At 40.6% G+C, this 15,077-nt stretch overlaps 1 protein-coding gene across 1 annotated transcript in view; it reads left to right on the top strand.

The window, feature by feature from the left end:
- The first annotated feature begins 12 nt into the window (after nt 1-12).
- KAT6A (lysine acetyltransferase 6A) overlaps nt 13-15,077 on the top strand; it is a 52,353-nt gene continuing 37,288 nt past the window's right edge. The window contains exons 1-3 of the mRNA XM_075523543.1: nt 13-143; nt 1,990-2,039; nt 2,153-2,923. Coding sequence (XP_075379658.1) covers nt 2,321-2,923 — 603 coding nt within the window. The 5' untranslated portion in view covers nt 13-143; nt 1,990-2,039; nt 2,153-2,320. The remainder of the gene's footprint in view (nt 144-1,989; nt 2,040-2,152; nt 2,924-15,077) is intronic.

Below are 15,077 nucleotides of genomic sequence, written 5' to 3'. Positions count from 1 at the left end.
GCCCCCGCCCGCCGCGGGCTGTTCCCCTCCCACACCCCCTCCCCCCGCCGCAGAGCTCCGGACCCAAGATGGCCGCCGTGTCAGTTTCGGGCTTCGCCGCCGTCCGGCCTTTGCCTCTCGGTTCCCGTCTCTCGCAGGCCTCGGTAAGTAGCGCTGGCGGGACCACCCTGGCTCTGGTGCTCGGTGCCGGGAAACTCGGGGACAGGCGGCTGGCGAGCTCCGTGGCCTGGAGAAGGGGAAGGCCCGCTGGGCGCTCCAGGCTCGCGGCCTGTTCCGGCCCCGCCGCCGCTCTGCGCCAGGCCCGGACCCGGCCGCCCGCTCCCCTGGGGCCCGCCGGGCCTACACCCCGGGGAGGCGGCGGCCACGGCACAGCGCGGATGAGGCGGGCGGTGCAGGCCAGGGGGTCGCGGGCTGAGCTCCTCTCTGTCTCTGGCGCGAGAGAACGCGGCTGAGGCGGGCGCGGGCGCGGGCCCGGCCGAACCGGTACGAGGAGCCGGGCTGCACTACGCGTCTTCGTGGGGGTGAAGAACGGTGCGGGGCCCGGCTGGCTGTCGGGACTGCGGCCTGCGGCCCGTTTCTCCCGATTCCTCTGGTGCGAGTCCCTCGACGGAGGCAGTGCGCCCCTCGGGGCGCCGTGTGCGGGGCCTGTCCGGGATAGGGATAGGGACGGGCGGTAGCAGGTGCAGGGGCCGCTTGTCACGCAGAGAGTGAGCGAGTGAGCGACCCGGCGGTGGGACCGTCCCGGTGTCGCCCCAGCCTGGCCGGGCGGTTACGTAACGTCCTGCGCAGGGACGGAGCACTGCGTCCTCCTTGGGCCCGGAATCCTAGTGTGCTGGGGCACCCCGGGAGCACAGCTTCCCTTTGCCAGGCAGGCAGGTCTCGGGGACCATATTTCCCTTTGCATCTGTTGTTTGCGGGATGCAGGCAAGCACTGCATCCTTTCTGGTCTAAACAGTAGTTCTGAATCTTTCCAATACTGGCTGTATGGAACTGTGCAGTTGAGTCTGATGTCTGTATGCAAATGTGCTCTGTGTGTTGATAAATTCTTCAGTACTTACTAGAAAGCAGAATGGGAGAACTCTGTTGACGACTAGCTCGTGACTAAAACTTCTCTTGCAGAAAATCGTTATTCCTTGTAATAAACAGTTTATAAATCCTTCTTGGTTAGTGTACTTTTGCAGTAGAACTTCAGCACAACGTACTGTTATCACACTTAGAAAAAGCCTTTTTTAAAGGCACCTAAGGGCTGTGAAGTAGAGCCTCATACCCTTCCATCTGCATCTTTAGGTAGCAGTGTCATAAGCATTCCTTCCTCATTGTGTATGGTCACCTGTTACTTTGTCCTCAAGTGTTTTCAGTGTGCCTCATCTATACTGAAGATTATAACGTTGTATTCTTCTTTTCTATGGTCTCTGAAAGTGGAACATTTAATTACAATCTCCAGCTGTATTTCTTCACTTTTTTTCTTGACGGAACAACTGTCATAGCTTTTCTTAGTAGGAGGGAATCAGACCTATGATTATGCTCCTGGAACAGCTCTGAAAGTTTCTTGCTGCTTGCTCAAGACTCTTGGCTGTTCCTACTGCTTTCTGTTGAAGTTTCAGGCAGTGTCTTCCATGTGCAAAAATGAAAAGAGCTGCTGCTTTTTTAAGATCTTTGTTGTGGGTTTTTTTTCCTCCCCCAAATATTAATTTAGGTTGTGCTCAGCAATGATATAAAAGTCGGTATAGAATTTGTACTGACTTATGGATTGAAATAAAAACGGCACACTTTTTTCTCTAGGTTGTATGGAGTTATTTCAGTGTTAAAGCATGCTTTTATTAGTAGTGAAGATAAAACCTTAAGTATTACTTCAGTGTTTCAGAACTGTCGTAGTGGATTAAAACTCTGCTATGTGTTTAATGAATTAATGTTGGCTGCTAATTTTTTTTTTCTTCTTTTTTTTCCTAATTGTTCTTTGGAAATGTCTCTCTTCTTGTTTTCTTCCAGGCCTAATGTTACAGTTCTTCTGATTGTGAGTGTGCAGACCAGAAGCTGAGGTGAGATATGCTGAAGTCTTTCTACCTTTGTGGAAAAACTTTCTCTGAAGCTGTTACGGGATTTATTGGAAAGAATGAGGAAATTTCTAATTGTTTTGCTTTCCTCTCTTCAGTGTGAAAACAAATCATGTTTGAGAAAGGAGGAGTAATTCAGAACAGAAAACGTGTATGCTATGGTTAGCTGGTTCCCATCATTCGAGAATCTGTTTTCTCATCGTGTGAAACTTGTTCAGCATCGGGATAAAGGATAACGACTCTATGGATATACAGAATTCTTCACCATGGTAAAACTCGCCAACCCGCTGTATACAGAGTGGATTTTGGAGGCAATCAAAAAGGTAAAGAAGCAAAAACAGCGTCCTTCAGAGGAGAGGATATGCAATGCAGTGTCATCTTCGCACGGTTTGGACCGCAAAACTGTTCTAGAACAGTTAGAGTTGAGTGTTAAAGATGGAACTATTTTAAAAGTCTCCAACAAGGGTCTCAACTCCTACAAGGATCCTGATAATCCTGGGAGAATAGCACTTCCGAAGCCTCGGAACCATGGCAAGTTGGATGGTAAACCAAACGTGGACTGGAATAAACTTATCAAACGGGCAATTGAGGGCTTGGCTGAGTCTAGTGGCTCATCCTTGAAGAACATCGAGCGCTTTCTGAAAGGTCAGAAAGATGTGTCTGCATTATTTGGAGGTAGCGCTGCCTCCATTTTTCACCAGCAATTACGATTAGCTGTCAAACGTGCTGTTGGCCATGGTAGGCTCCTTAAAGATGGACCTCTGTACCAACTCAACACTAAAGCAACCGCTAACGCTGATGGGAAGGAGAGTTTTGAGTCTCTCTCCTGTCTCCCTCCAGTATGTCTCCTTCCCCATGAAAAGGATAAGGTAAGACCCAGTTTGCATGGGCATTTTCTGGTGATTGATGAAATGCGTCAATACAGAGTCGCAATTTGAGGTCAATGATTTGTTTAACTTGCATCTTTAAGTTCAAAGTGACTAGTGTGCATTTAGGATCCTACTGTGTCCAAATTGCTAAGCATGATCAGAGGAAGCGTAATAGATCATAATTTGTACTTTGGACTTGAAAACTGCAAATGAACTACTGAGGGGAATTTACTTCTTAACCCTTCTGTACAGTGGACTTGAATGTATGATAACAGGCTTGCTGTAGTTATGTTAGCAAAACATAGGAAGTAAGCCTCCTCACTTTAAGGTGAGGTGGACTTGCAAAGCAAACTTGAGATCATCTCTTATTTTCACATTTTTATTTGACCGCCATTTCGGCTTCTTATTTGAATACAGATAACATAGTGAAGCGCTAATTAGCAATTGCCACCTAATGCTGTTGTAGAGGCTTTCTTTGTTCACAATGAAAAAATAACTTTTTGTCCCAGAACAGCTTTGTTGTGAAATAGGAAGAAAAGGTATATAGGATACAGCAGTTGAAAAGAAGAGTGAAATCAGGGGATGTAGGGAGCATGGAAGTACTGGAATGAACACTCATGCACTTCTATTCCCTTTCGTGTACCTCCCCCCACCCTTCTTAAATATAGTTCATTATACACACCATAGTATTTTTCTATTGTTTTCTCTTGTGCTTTTTTCCCCTCCTTTCTTCCATCCTTCTGCATGCCTAAGGTCTTTGACCCTCCACTCCAACCCCAAGATGAAGTTGTTGGAGTGAAATTCATACCCAGTCAGTGTCTTTCCTGTCCTTGTGATACTGTGGAAGCAGAGTAAAACGGAAGTCTGTCTTTGTTTATTGAAGACCAATTTGCCAGTAATTCATATCTTTGCACTACTAGTCTCCAGGACTTCTAGAATGTGAGAATTATTTTTTCTATCCAAAATAGATACATTTTTCAGCAGTGTTGGAATTTTTTTGTAGTTGTAAATATCCTCTTTGGGGATGAGTTCTTTGAGTGTGTGCTGCTCATGTTTTTTCAAGTCAGCTTCACTCTCTGGTGAGAGGGCTGCTTTATGATCTGTTAGGATTTGAAGACTTAAAACTACTGTAGGAGTCTTCTTCCTAAAAAAACCAAATTGCACAACTGCTTTATCACCAGTAAAGTTTCTCTGAAGTTCTAATTTAACTGTGGGAGCTCTACTGCGGACGCAGTACTTAACTAGTCAGAGCGTTCCGTTGTGGGCTGGTGGAACGTAGGAGGTAAGTATTACTATGCTGAAAATTCCAGCAGCTTCCTCTATCCTTTTTTCAAGTGTTCTGTCTACAAATGTTTCCTAAGTACTTCTCCAACTATATCTGTAATGAAATTGGTATAGTTGTAAAATGGTATGAAAACTGGATGTAAACAAGTCTGGCACATGAGGCAGCTGGATTGAGAGTGGTAGTAACAGTGGAAAATATTAGCTGTGCATATTATTATTAACACAGTATGTTTCGCAGCCTATTCAGTCTTCTTGTAATGTGCCAAAACTCAGGACCAGCTTGATATTCTTTCAGATGAAGTGCTCCCTGGGGTTTTCTTAAAATGGGATATATCAGAGTGGAGAGTGATAATATAGGCTACTATAAATACTGAATTTGCTCTGGGGTTTGTTTTTTGTCCCCTGGAAAAATATGTGTATCAAGTTCTTGTGTTTGCATGTGTGCATAAATATAAACACATGCACACCATGTATGTGCGTTTTGGGCTGTTAGATATGCTCCCTGATTCCTTTCCACCTGCTCAGGTCTGAGCAGCTTGAGCACCAAAAGGGATTGTTAGTAACATTAGAATGCACAGTAGCTATAATAGAAATTTTGCAAGGGATTTCTACAATAAATTCTGATTTTTTGTGTGTGTGTGTTTTAAACTAACATCCTAGATTTCTGCTCTGCATGTACCATCTCTGTGCTGTGTAACCCATGCTGAGTTTCATACTAGTTTCTTAAGTAATTTTGAAGATATGATATTAAAACATCTATGTAGATTCTGCTGGCATAAATTGACTGGCAAGTCAGTGGAAGCCAAAAGATCAGTTCCTATTCTACAGGATTTTTAAGACAGTTTGGTTTTTGCCTTTTTTTTTTTTTTTTTTTTTTTTTTAATGCAGACACTATGTGATAATCTTCCTTCACACTACTGTTTTGTGTTAAATCTAGACCAGTTATGCAGGTGCAAAAGGCTTACTATGCGGTAGTAATTTCCTTGACTTGCTGGGTGCTTGAGAGTGGTAAAGGATGTTTTTTTTTCTTTAATGGAATTATTCAGTACAGATTCTTTGGCAGTATTGTGACAATGTTTCTCTTGATTCTTAGAAGAGCCTTGGCAACAACATGAACAAAAGCTCAACCTCCCAAACCTGAGAAATCCTAATGACCTGTCTCTTGTTTGCTGCTGTTTATCTTTTATCCTTGGACTGTTTGGTCTTTAACATCCATTTAAGAACTCTCCATGTATCATACGATCCAAATTTATGAATCTTAAAGGTGTAGTATTTCTTCCTTTCATTTGTTCAAATGTAGCTTCCACTCAGCTGCAAGTACTTACCTGTCTCTTTGATAGTAGTGTCACTTTGTTTAGATGCCTAGAAGTGAACATTCAATTCAGGATATTTTCCTGTGTATTATGAAACTGAGTACCTTGCAGGAGGTCTATGAAAGTTGAGGCTTAATTTTTTTAAACAAAATAAACATAAAGCAGCAGTACAGAAGCTTTTTTTAGTAAATATTACTTGCTTTTTTTCAGATCTTATTTTTTATCTCAGTGTTCTGTGAATACCACATTGTAGCGTTCCAGGCAAAAAAACTGGCAAGTTATCATGGTTTACCAGGTAGCAATGACATGCTGCTGACATTATGGTTTTGAAGTCCCTGGTCTAAAAACACTACTTGGATGAAAACAAGCAAACAGAAAAAAAACCTGCTGATGGGCAGAGCTCAGTGCTGAAATTTGCTTATCTGTTAGTGACAATGCCTGACAAAAGAAGAGTTGTCTTAAATTCAGGTTTTAAGCGCTATGTGTGCCTTCACTCGTGTGTAGGCTTTAGGGAAGTGGCCTTTTCTTTCTTTTCAGTTTCCTGTAGTTAGAAGCTAAAATGGGAATTGCAGTTGAGAGCTATTTTTGCATTCCTTGTGACGTTTTGCACTAAATGCTGGACTCACTTTTGTGTTGTTTCTCTGATAGGTGACAGACTGGTAAGATTCACTATACCTGCCCCTGTTGTGGAAAGAAAGAAGGGGGGGTGGGGTGGCAAATAGTTGCAATACCTAAAAGTAAAGGGCGTTCATACTGAAATTGTAATGAAAGAGAAGATGGTTGAGTTGCTGCCTCTTGGATAAGTATCAGGCAAGCACAATCCCTTCAACATAGCTGGAAGTGAGGAAGTGTTAGATGTCAGGCCTCCCACGTTAGGTCAGCCAAAGAGGTGATAAGCGTGGAGCAAAGAACATTTGGTGGTGAGTCCACCGTCTATCAGAGACATCTGTAGGGAATGAGCAATACTGTGCAAGCTAGACTCTAAAATAAGTAATCCCACTGTTACAGTGCAATTTCTACAGTAAAGCCCTGATTAAATATGCATTAAGGATTTCTTTAAAGTATAACTGTCACTTCTGTTTCACGTATAATTAGTATACTTGCAGACTGAAACAGGATTTTTGCTTTTTAAAGTATTTTTTTCTTGAGGAAAAATTACTGTATGCTAGTACTTATTCAGAGGAACAGTTTTATTTCTTGAAACTTCCTACTAATTATTATTTTAAAAAATGCTTTTTCTGAGGTGGGAGAAAAAAGTTCTTCAGTGCTGCTTTAGAAACCGTCACTTATCTTTAAATGAATGCCATGTATCTTTAGATAGCTGAGGGCAGATTTTTTTTTGTCATCTTTATAAAAGCTAAACAGAATAAATGATACTGGTTTTTAACATATACTGGCTATTGAGATGTCTTTGGGAATAGAAAGGCTTGACACAAGTATGCAGGAAAAACTTTGAGAGTATCTTGATGAAATTTGTTGGGGTGTTTCACCACCACTTGATTGGGTCTTTAGTTTTGGTTTTTGTTTTTGGGTTTTTTGTTCATGATTGGGGCAGGTGCTGTAGAGATGATTTAGGAAGTTAATCTTATTCATACTGACACCTTGCATCTCTGCCAGAGGTTACCACAGCCATTGCAAAGATAAAGCAAGTGGTGTTTTGCTCCTCAACTGCTGTGGTTTGTAGCCCAGTTTATTACTATTAAATGAAATTGTTGGTTTAAGTTTATGTTCTGTGTTGTGAAATTCAGCTGCTGATGGAGGGAGAGAATCACCGATGAAAGGACAGAGAGCAGCACAGGGCGGGAGCCTCTTTAATCATCTCTGTTGTGAACTGGCACATCATCAGAGGCCTTGGTTGCATGCTATTGAGCTGGCCATGCAACGTGCTATACCTTTGTTTTATCTGTATACCTTTATTTCTCACGAATACCTTTATTTCTTTGCTTACTTTTTGGCACAAAAGGTGGATTGCATTTGCCAGACAAGACAGACTGATTTCTCACTTTTATAGGCACTTAGTTTGAAATACTCTATTTGTGCATTTGAAGCCTGAAAAATAACAATTATCTGATGCTTATGTGTGGCTATCAAATGCATGTTATATATTTAATTGTGAGAAACTTCTTATGCAGTTGTGTGCTGCATCTTTAGAATGCTGGGGAAAAGGATTGCAGATTGCAGTACTTTAAGAGTCTTTTTTGATCAGAAACTTTGAAATAGGTAACTTTGTGCCTTCCCTCCCCGCCCCCGTTTTGTTGAAACAGAAGAGCTCACTGAACCTGTGCTGGTCCGGAAAGCCCTGGGTGTCTTCCTGAACAGTTCTTATTGGTACAGTAGTCTTTAGTTGTAGGGCTATGGTACCTAGTAGTTCAAGCCATATTGGGTTGGCACTGTACAAAAGCATAACTGAAAAGCATCTTGTTTTAGAAAGCTGGCATTCGGTGTGAAACAAGACAATACTCATGAGATGGAGAGCACAAGATAATACCATCTATGTAACAAATAAAGGTCATGGTATATTGGCTACATGCTGAAAATTTTTATCATGTCTTTTAGTCATTACAAAACAAATGCATTCATGGTTTTTAGATTACAGAAAATCATGAATGTGTATTATGGCAGTACTTACTGTAGGGTGTATCTTCCTTTGGAATCATTTAGCATGATTTTAAGATTGTGTAGTATGATGGTCAAGTTAGAAGGAGGAACCCTGCCACAGCTTGAATACTAGCTTTAGTCAAAAACCAATGGAGATATGGGAGATCAGAATGTAGTACTTGTATAAAAGTCCAGGCAAACTGTGTTACCTTATTAATGCAGCAGTTTTTGATAAATGCTAAAGCTGTTATCCCCAGAATGCTGAAGTGTATTGTTTCACTACCCTGCATGTTCTGTTTATCCATTCACTGTCAACAAAAATAGCAGTAACGTATTTAACAAATAGGAACTAAATTTACCATTTCTGTAGTCTATGCATGATTTTTTTTTCAGTATGACTACAATTAACAAGTACTGTTTACCCTAACAGTAAATACTGTTAATATAGTATTACTACAATGCAAGAATTACTGTACTACTACAAGACTACTACAATACAGTAATCTTTAGTACTGTTTAAGAGCAAAGAGCTCTTTCCTGGTACATTGTTGTGAGGAACTAAGCTATAGTAAGATGCAGGTCCTAAGGCTGGAAGCTCTAGATAAAGACAGCTTGCTCTATTTTGCTGGCACTTGTTACAGAACACAGGTTAAAAGGCTGTAAGAATTTTTGTAAAATTGTTGTTATTAAAAAAAAATTAGTATGTTAACACATCAGCTAACTGAAGGAGAAGTTGAAATAATTGATGCTGGATGTTTCCAGAGCATTTGAAATTTGATCTCAGGACAATAGTAGGACTGTTTCTTCCACAATTAAAAGGAAAATACAGATGCTATTAATTGATCTCCATTTGCACTCTCCTTGAAACTGTCTTTTATGTCAGTTAAAACTGCATATGGTTGTAGCAACCTTTAAGTAAATACCTTAATATTGTCCTGCAGTACAACTGAGAGTATAAAAACAAAATTCTGAAAGTGATCCCTGAAAAAAATGAGGGGAACTTCTGTGGCTGAAGAATAGGAGGAATATTTAAAGCAGATTCCCTGTGTTGCTGTCTCACATGTGTTCCGTATGGCATGTCTGTTTCCTAGTTTTGTGTTGCTATTTATATCTGTTGGTACTTATCCATCACTTTAACTGTGGGTTAAAGTGCAGCATCCTGTAGGCCTTCCCTCTTGCAAATAATAGTTCTAGATCCCAGCATGTGCTCGTGTTTATCACATGAAGCCAAACTTCTTGTATATTTTTAGAAAGTTCATACGCTTTGAGGGCATCATAGTTGTTTTCAAGGCCTTTAAGCATACAATAGCTATTGCTGTATTGTGCCTGTTTTAGGTTAATAACTGTTAATTCCATGTCTTAAAGCAAAGGACTGTCCCACTACTGGTAAGGAAGTTATTTGTGGATTGGTTTGTTTAGGGTGGAGTACATAAATGATCTGCAACCAGAGCGTTGTAATTACGTTTTGAGAGCTCACCCTTGCTCTCCAAGGGTGCTCTTCAAGCTTTGGCTCCCAGCTGGAGGAGGATTAGGATTCACTCTCTTCCAGCTGGTTCTGTGGAAGAGAAGGCTGTAGTTCTGTCTAAAAAAAATCGTGGTTGATTAACAGATGGCCTCCATCTGTACTCTGTATAGCTCTGGAAACTCAAGTGCTAAAAAATTACTTTGAACTGGATTCACTCGATTAGTGATCAGGTGAAGTAGCTCTTAGTAATAGAGCAAATGTAAGCATGTCAGAAATGTTACTGTCATGGACAGCTATGAATGGATGCTATGAGACAGTGCGTTTAGGGTGAAAGGGTGCAGACTGATACCAAGAGGGGCTCTGGCAGTATTTGGAGTAATAGTAACTTAAAGGCAAAGCTTGTGACTGTGAGAAGACATCAGATGTTGTGATGAGTACCTACATCAATGGGGTACTACTGTGGAGGAAGTGTTTTTATTGGCATTCTCTGACAGTTTCAGCAGAAGCCAAGTATAGGATAGCTGGTTAAAAAGGAGGAGACTAGTCCAATATGTTGGCTGGATCCCTGTTGTTAGTCCTTTCTGTCCTGGAGATTGTTGACAGATATGGAATGACACATCTCTGAAGTTTGGTTAGTAAAGGAACCTTATTTACTACGGAGCTTTAAAGTATAGTCAGACAGGGAGGAGGGTGGATGATGGAGAACATTGCTAAATAAACAACAGCTCGATTCCAGTGTTAGCTTTGTTACGTAGCAAGGGAAGAAACAGCAGAGAGAATGAGGGCAGATAATTCTGCCCCTGCCCTTCCCCTAGTTTCCCAGAAATTTTATCTTAAGTCATAGTGGTGGTGGGAAAAACAGTTAAAAAGGTATAAATATTAAATGAAGTAATGTCATTTTAGTTGAAAGATAGGTTCCATGTTCTGAAAATAAGTGCAAATATGCAATCAACAGAAAATCTGGTAAACAAATCCTATGTGTGACAGACTGCTGAGTCCTTTGGCCTCTGTCCTCTGTGGAGTAGGTGGGTAGATATGTTTTATTCCTGCTTGCCTCATTAAAGTGTTTCAAACTAAATTTATCCTAGCGAGTTGTGATAAGTCATGTTAGTCTTCATTCCACCTATTTAGGTTTTCCCTTTATTTGTTGTGTAAATCTGACTTAATTTTTCTGTCCTCACCAATTTTTTCTGACTGTGTGAACCTTTCCTTGGAACAGCTACTATTACTGCTTCAGGCATTGGATGAGAAATTGTAGCTCATTGCTTGTTTCATTGTCCAAGAATCTGGCAGTCTTTCCATTGTTACTGCTGTTGTGGTAAATCTGGACTTGTAGTGAGACTGAAAACAAAGGAGAGACAAGGGTGTCCAAAAAGAATGACCCTTGCATAGCAAACAAAATCCCATTGAGAATATATTTGCTTGTTTTGAGTTACTTTTGAAGGCCAGTTAACCAGTCTGTGGATCCATGCATGAACCATGAATTCTGGGTTGAAAATACTGAATCTTCCAAGCATGTTTCTGTGAAGACCTATGAATTACTAAAACTTTTAATTATCAATATCTCTATCAGTTCACTGTATTTTGGAAGATTGGATAGAACAAATTATGGATCTTGCTACACAGCTAAATACCTGCACAAGCGTTAGTAAAACATATGAGAATTGAGCTCTTCCTTTTGTGGAATCTTTGCTTTTAATTTTTATCAGCAAGTTGAGTCACCATTCTGTCTCCATTTATCCATGTGTGAAATGGAAATTATGCCAAAATTAAAGGTGTTCTGAAGTATAAAGAAAATCACCATTTCCCATTTCTACACATTTCTCCCCATTTCCATTAAACTGTCCCATCTAATCGTAAAGTCCAGAAAAACTGGTGATGGAGACAGCTTGGGGGGAGGGGGGGAGTGTAGGTTTGACTTAATTTAAAATTCTTCAACAGTATACAGCCTCTCCCAGGCATTAGGTTTCTCCTCAGTCTTTGAGACTCAATCCTGGATATTTAGTCATGAGGTGTTTTGGTTGGAGTGCTGGATCTCTGAACTTGTCTGGACTCATAGTGAATTCCTTGAAGGTGCGTGTGGAAGGAAAGAAAGTAATTCTGCTGCTCAGCGTTACAATGACTAAGCTTCAGAAGCTGCTAATCATTAAGATGCATGCAAAATCTTTAGAGCGATCTCAGGAAAAAGTAGATGCACTCGCTTTGTGCTGCTACCATTTTTTTTTTTTTTTTTAATATACATCTGTGAAAATACAACTGACTGCCTTACTCCAGCACAGACTTCATCTGGCTTTGCAAATTCAGGGTACCTTTGTATGGGCAGTCTCTCAGCAGCAGACCTGTTTGGAAAAGGTTTTATCTGTGCCTGTTTGGGTTTTTGCCACACTTGCTGTATAAGGCTGCTCACGTGGGAATGATCTATGCTTGTGCAGACTGCACGGAGTGCAAGGAAGGAGAATAGCACTGAATGAGGACAGTGGGTCAAGAACATGGCACTTTGTTAAATCTTACTGTCAAGAGTGTTATACTGAGCAGTGGCTTTTGATAGTGAAGAATTATATGCAGGTTGTTTATTTTCTTTTTTTCCCCTCCAATCTCGTGTTCAAGGTGGTAGAGCTTCAAAAAATGAGTAGGCTGTGGTCCCATAGTTGCACTTGTGTGGGTATCCTGCGTAAACTACAAATAGCCGTGTATCAGATATTTTTAACGTGCACTAAATTCTCATTCAGAGTTCCTTTTGTGCCTTCTCTGTTATCATGTTTATGTGGGCCCCTGCATTGTGTTAAATATTTTTTGTTCATTCATGTTTGTTTTCTAACTGAAGTATTTTCCCTCCTTTTAGGGAAGCAGCTAATGTTGAAGTAAAGCAGCATACAGTATTTAAAGATGGTATAATTACCTATATGCACAGAAATTACTTCGGTGTTTACAAAAGTTTCTTCCCAAAAGTAATTTGTTACTTTTAGAAATCAAAGTCAATACTGAAGTTCCTTATTTTTTGTGAAAACCAAAGTATCATGGAATGCAAACTGTTTCTGGAGAGAGGAGTTAAGATTTTAGTTTGCTGTTGATTTGAGGGGTGTGTTGTGCTTTTGCAGCTGTGGAAGTCTGTGACTTCTTAGAAATATTATTTCATCTCAAATTGAGTGATACAATCATCTGTTGCTCCTAAAACAGCATCCTTTATTTTCCTGAAAATTAGGAAGCTGGGACAAAGTATAGGAGAGAGCTTACACGATATAGCTTTGGGTAAAGAAAACTTCAGTAACTTGAACTGCCAGGTTCCTGAATCAGTGTCAAATGAAGGGAGTTTCTTTATACTGTAAATAAAGAAATTTGAGCCTCCTTTCCCTCCAGTTTGCAGGCAGGAAGTCTTGGCATGTGATTCTGATTGTGACGTACAAATCTTGAACTGTTTTAATCCTCTGATTACTTGTTAGCTCTGGGAAGGTTATTTAATGATTGACTGTCTGAGTATTCCCAGTTGACATTAGGTGAAGTTCTTGTCATGTGCATGTCTAATAGCAAGGCAATTTCTTCGGTTTGCATGTCAGCCCCAAGTAGTATGCACATTGCTTTTTTTTTTTTGTAGGTTTCCAGATGTCATAACCACTGCATAGAATTCAGCCCATATATACTGCACTAATATCTTAGCTATTAACCTTCACGCTTCACTTTACTCTTGTAGCAGCATTTCAGATGTTCTCTCCATTGTACCAGTCCTTCCTCAAACAGCAGCACTTATTTTGAATGTCCCTTGATTTTTCTTTTTAAATAACCCTTTTATGTTTCTCTCAGGTATGTGTTTCATGCTTGTCATTTCTTCTGTATACTGTTTTCTCTTTTCTCCCTTACACTTGTTTTAATGTAGCCTCAAATTTTAGGCCATCATTCTGCCATATAAATATGCTTCTTTCAAGTGAGACTCAACTAAGTGAATTGGAGACAAAATACCCATTGACACAGGCAAACATACATACATGTGTTATTGTAATAGTGTTTCATGTGTCTATTAAAATATATTTAGCATTGTTTTCTTGAGCACAAAGAGTATTTTAAGAAATTTCTGGTTTTACTCTCAGTTGCTTCATATTTTTTTCTTCACCATACTGTCTGGAGAGAATGTTAAGAATGGTGATTTGGTAACTCATATAGAAGAAGGAGGACGAGTCATTCACTAGGTTAAAAAAACTGAACCCATTGCTGCCACAAGTTGATATTACTGTATAGTATTTCCCAAATTATGCTGTTTTCCCTATATACAACAAAACCCCATTATTTGTAAAATTACTTTGGTAATATAAAATTCATTAGTTCTGATTTTATTGAGGCATGGAACAGAAGCAATTTTCTTCCGCAGTGACTGATCCAAAAGGCATGGAATCCAGGCTTTGTGATGCCCTGCTCACTGAAACATGTTTCCTCATGTTTTAAATCATTTTATTCATGTGGTGTAGGTTGTACTTCCCCTCTGGCTTTTCTGGTTCATCTACTCTTTCCAGTAGCTTCAGCATTTGAGGCAGACCTTTGCAACAGCATGGGCTATTTGAAGTGAGGGGTAATGGTTTCTCACTTTTTTGAAAACGGACACACAAAAAAAATTACCTAGCATGACTTCTCAGCAGCCATCTATTGGTGCTCCTGGATGATAACTTCCTAGCTATTAGGTGTACTGTAGTGGGGATGGTTCTGTAAATACTAGTTGTGGTAGATTCTCTCTCTGGAGGGCTCACATTCAGGATGCCTTAAAGAGCAAAGCAAGGAAAAAAAAAAAAGTTGGTGTGAGCGTATGTGTTTCTTTTACACTAGCTTTAATTTTACACCTACTCGATTCCAACCACAGTGACTACTACAAGCAGATGTGTGATGATGGGGCAAAGGCAGTCCTGATATCTAGTGAGCCTCTGATGGTATTAAAATGTCTGCAGGAAGTAAAGTGCATGCAGGTTACTGACAGTGACCACTGTGACAGTGTGGGCTACAGAGTTGGCTGTGAGTTTTGAGGAGTTTCCTACCTCACTTTTCCTAAATTAAGAAGACTACAAAGCAAATGGATTGGCCAAAACGGAGGCTTTAAATTCCGCCCCCCCCCCTGCTTTTTCCATAGGCACTTCTCCGTAGCTGCCTTTAGGAGAGGGTACAGTCTGTGAATCTGTAGAGCACGTTTGGTTTCTAGACATCCTTTGTATAGTAACAACATGTGCTGAGAGGCTGGCAGGCTGTAAGACACTGTCAGTCCAATTCGTTCTGGCTCCCTCCCTCGCTGAATCTGGTGACATCACACAGATAGATGTGCTTGCGAGAAAAACAGCAGAAGGAGTTGAATGTCTGCCAAAAATTTGCAGTATGAAACTGAGCTGGCTGCTTCCAGTCTTGTTTCCACGAATCTTTCGTTGTGTGCTTGCCTTTTTCACTTGCCAGGGTGTTCTTTGCTGCACAAACACAGCAGCAGTGAAATCTCTCCATACGTAGCATAACACAGTCTCCACAGAAG

The sequence above is a fragment of the Mycteria americana genome, chromosome 23 (genome assembly GCF_035582795.1).
Source record: "Mycteria americana isolate JAX WOST 10 ecotype Jacksonville Zoo and Gardens chromosome 23, USCA_MyAme_1.0, whole genome shotgun sequence".
NCBI classification, from domain to species: Eukaryota; Metazoa; Chordata; class Aves; order Ciconiiformes; family Ciconiidae; genus Mycteria; species Mycteria americana.
This window is presented reverse-complemented; position numbering and strand designations above follow the sequence as displayed.